This window comes from Octopus bimaculoides, chromosome 2 (genome assembly GCF_046866305.1).
Source record: "Octopus bimaculoides isolate indiv1 chromosome 2, ASM4686630v1, whole genome shotgun sequence".
Classification (NCBI taxonomy): Eukaryota; Metazoa; Mollusca; class Cephalopoda; order Octopoda; family Octopodidae; genus Octopus; species Octopus bimaculoides.
In genome coordinates this window covers 39,500,651-39,504,795 of record NC_142929.1, presented here as the reverse complement: position 1 = coordinate 39,504,795, position 4,145 = coordinate 39,500,651, and the positions used below count along the sequence as shown (strand labels likewise).

At 32.7% G+C, this 4,145-nt stretch overlaps 2 protein-coding genes across 2 annotated transcripts in view; one reads left to right on the top strand and one right to left on the bottom strand.

The window, feature by feature from the left end:
* The window catches only part of LOC106874683 (innexin unc-9), a 6,990-nt gene extending 5,131 nt beyond the window's left edge, over positions 1 to 1,859 (top strand). The window contains exon 2 of the mRNA XM_052976667.2: positions 551 to 1,859. Within this exon, the coding sequence (XP_052832627.1) occupies positions 551 to 1,691 (1,141 nt within the window). The 3' untranslated portion in view covers positions 1,692 to 1,859. The remainder of the gene's footprint in view (positions 1 to 550) is intronic.
* A 1,733-nt stretch (positions 1,860 to 3,592) lies between these two features.
* On the bottom strand, positions 3,593 to 3,931 carry LOC149137038 (general transcription factor II-I repeat domain-containing protein 2-like). Its single transcript, XM_089338217.1, has one exon. It carries the CDS (start codon positions 3,929 to 3,931, stop codon positions 3,593 to 3,595), a length of 339 nt encoding a protein of 112 aa, XP_089194343.1.
* Between the last annotated feature and the right edge of the window lie 214 nt (positions 3,932 to 4,145).

Here is a 4,145-nt window from a genome sequence, read left to right as displayed (position 1 = left end):
TCGCTACTAGTTACTTTTATTTAAGAAAAAGATCAATACTATCGTCACCTGCATAATATTTAGTATTTACTATACGGTAGAGAAGTAGAAATTACTGGAAGGTAGCTTTCGCAAATTTTATTTTCGTATCTTCCAATAATATATCCAGCTGCAGTGAAAAAATACTGATGGCATATAGACCCATTGAATAAAGTGATAGGAAGATGGATCTGCCAATTATTTCAGAATACTGTAACAGTTTCATTCATACTTGCATTGAATAAAAATATTTTCTTAGATATCGAAACTTATAAGATTGTTCGAACTTTATAGAAATCCATGAAAAAACCTAATTTTTTGAGAAATTTTATTATTCCTAATCATCTAATTCTCGAGATGGTGGTAAGATAAACAGTAATGAATGTGCAGGCTTTGGACAGAGAAACTTGGAAAACTATATTCCTTAAGTCATGTTTTCCTTTTCTATAATCAAATACATCGATCGATTTTTATTATTAAATATGATACTAATAACCTGTCACTTAAATCACTTTCATTTTCTATATTTCAGGATATTTGAATCAATAGCTGAGTTTGCCTCATTTTCGAAACTTGCGGGCAACTACGACGATGACCTTATTGACCGAATCAATCACATTTACACAGTTTGTATTCTCGTTATATTTTCGATTGTGGTCACAGGCGGTACATATATAGGAAATGCTATTACTTGTTATATACCTAAAGAAGGAAAAGATGAACGAGATTATATTGAAACATTCTGTTGGACGGGCCCACTGTATCATGTTCCAGATAGCACCTCAAACTTAACTGAAAAGAGAGATGTCATTCATTATTACCTATGGATTCCGATAATTTTGTTATTTGAAGCTTTGTTATTCAAGACGCCAAATATAATTTGGCAAATGACGAACAAAGGATCGGGTATGAATCTAGAAAAAATTGCGCAACTCTCAGAAAAGACACAGCTTGGCTCGGAGAAGGATCGAGATGAAACAATCGAACATATCGGCGATTATATTAATCGATGGATTGTATCGAATAAACGGAGGAGCCGCAATTTACTTTCTCTAATTAAACCTAAACGGGGATCATATCTCACAATCTTGTATTTCATTATGAAGTTATTATATTGCTTAAATGCAATATCTCAATTCTACTTGCTAAATAGTCTTTTAAGAATTGAGTTTTCTAGTTTCGGATTACATGTAGCAGAATATGTGCAGAATAATGAAGTTATGTTTAATAATTCGATATTCCCACGGATCGCATATTGTGATTATAAATTTCGACAGATGAGTCAAGTAGTAACGCTAAAAACGCAATGTGTCTTGCCTATAAATGTTCTAAACGAAAAAGTATTTATGTTTTTATGGTTCTTTTTTGCGGTAATCAGCGGGCTCTGTCTGCTTAATTTATTAGGATGGGTATATAGGATGCTTTCTAAAAGGAGTTATGTCAACTATATTTTTAAGTATCTAACTATCAATGATATAGGCATGGATAAACCTTCCAAACGCGCATGTTTAGCATTCGCAGATGACTATCTCAAACTTGACGGTGTACTGTTAATGAGAGTTGTTGGCAAAAACTCAACTGATTTGGTTGTTTCAGATCTCGTAAAATATCTTTGGACAATTTACGTAAAAGAAAACCCACCGAAAAAGAAGGTAGAAAGCACTTTTCCCTGAACATTATAGAGTTACTTTCAAAATGTTCTATAAAATGAAATTTAAATTTTAAAAATAACTTTGTTAAAACATTCATCGCTGTATATTTTCTATATCATTGTCTAAACAATTTTATACAAAATTATATACATACAAACAAAACCCTTCATAATTAAAATTGTAAATTTATATTTTTGTTCTCTTTTATAATTTCTATTTATTGCCATTTAGCTTTATATTTAGGTTGTTTTCAGGTCATGTGACATGAATTAATTATATATTTAAGTTCAAATCTTAGTGCAAAATGTTGGGTATATACACTTGAACAATAATTCCAAGGTCCTGGAAACAATTTGTGTTCAGTAAGTTTTTTTAACACGTTCTCGATGAAAATAGATATTAACCAATATAATAGTTAATATAATGTTGACACATATGTATGTAAATTGAAATAATTTAAGCTAATTAAGCTGTTAGAGATTGTTCTCTAAGCTTCAGATGCAAAAGACATAGAATATGTATGATTTTGATATACAGTTAATGGAGGATACATCGAGGATACGAATAATAACATTTCGTCACAAATTTCATGAAATTTTATATAGTAAAGCAGGGGTCACCAAAATGTTTTCATAGTGGGCCCGATATAGGTAAAAGCATGCCGAGCGCGGGCCGGATAAATATTTTGTTCAATTCAGTACAATATAGAATACACTGAATATACACAAAAAATAAAGACAGTCATCCTATTTATATATCAATACATAAAATATACAAAATAAAAACAATAAATATATTTTAATAATACCAAAATATTACCAAGTTAGAATTTTTAGAAAAAGTGCACACATAGCTGAATTGCATAAAAAGTAAGCAGCACAAAAGTTAATGAGATTTGTGAAATTGGCATTTTGCTTCCAAAATATCAACATTTGCTTTATGATTACTGCAGCCAACTATAAGAATTGCTTTCAAATGTTCATCAGTGAGCCTTGTTCGATGTATTGGCTTCACACACATCACTTTTGTGCTCACAAACATACGTTGTTCCAAACACTGATGGCAATTCTTTTCAATTTTGAAAATTCCTTCTCTGTGCTTCTCTTTCAACAAGGTATTAGCTTGCAAATCAATAAGCTCCAGTTGTATTTCAGTTAGCATGTTATCAAGATAACAGCCAAAGGGATTCTCAAACAAAAGAATTTCATTCTCAATTCTGTCAAGCTCTGAAAATCTTTGAGAAAAATGCTTATTTAAGACCCGAATAATTTTTTCCTGAAACTCGAGGTTAACATGTTCCACATTTTCTGTGCAAAACTCTTAAAAACACTGAAACTGAAAATGAGAGAAGTTTCCTCCTTCAAGTTGTACTTCAAACGAAGATAGCTTTCCCCGAAAAGCTGTAATAATTCTGTAGAGATCACAGATAAGGTTATTCTTTCCTTGCAGTTTTAAATTCAATTCATTCATATGAGAAGTGATGTCAACTAAAAATAATAACTTTGATAACCATGAAGGATCTGACAGCTGTGAATCAGCTCTATTCTTTTTGGTGAGACAAAGATCTATTTTTCTTAGGAGCTTATAAAAACGAAACAAGACTTTACCGCAACTAAGCCATCTCACTTGGGTAGTAAGGCCAGTCACAGAAATTAGGATCCATTTCTTCAAGGAAAACCTGGAACTGTCGGTGATTAAGCCCATGATTCTGAATAAAGTTCGCCACAGTTGTAACCGGTTTTAGTACGCAAGAAATATCTAAGTGTTTTCCACAGAGTGCATGCTGCTGTATAATGCAGTGTATAAACAAAGCTTTCGGAAGTTAAAGCTCCTCCAACTTGGTCTGGATCCGCCCTACCAAACCTTTCCTCACATCTGCCATGTTTTTTTCCTCCATCAACTGTAACATATCGAAGCTGATTCTACTGAAGGTTATAGTTTTGCAAAGTCTTCTGTACCTCTATGAAAATATCTTCTCCAGTTGTGGTTCCATGTACACTGCAAACAGATGCCATTTCTTCTATAATCTGAAAGTTGCAATTAACACCACGAATGAACACATGACGTTGTGATGTACTAGAGAGATCAGTAGACTCATCCATCTCAAAAGAATACCACAACAATTTCTTACCTTTCTCATGTATCTGTAACTGTATATTCTCTTCAAGTTGTTCTATCGTCCGCAAAACTGAACGTGCTGAAAGGCTGATACAGCCTAACATGTTAGCTCTTTCAGGACACAAGTCATTTGCTACTTCCATCATACACTCTTTTATAACGTTTCCGTCAGTAAATTGTTTTCCTCGCTCTACCTACTTATTCACTATTTTGCAACTTGCACGAGTGATAGATTTATTTCCAACAAACTTTTTCGTAAAGAAATTCCTTTCAGATTCCAAACTACGATTCATGCATTCAAATTTCTCAGACCGCAATTTTCCACAATATTTAGAATGTGTTGAGATGTTTTGCTTA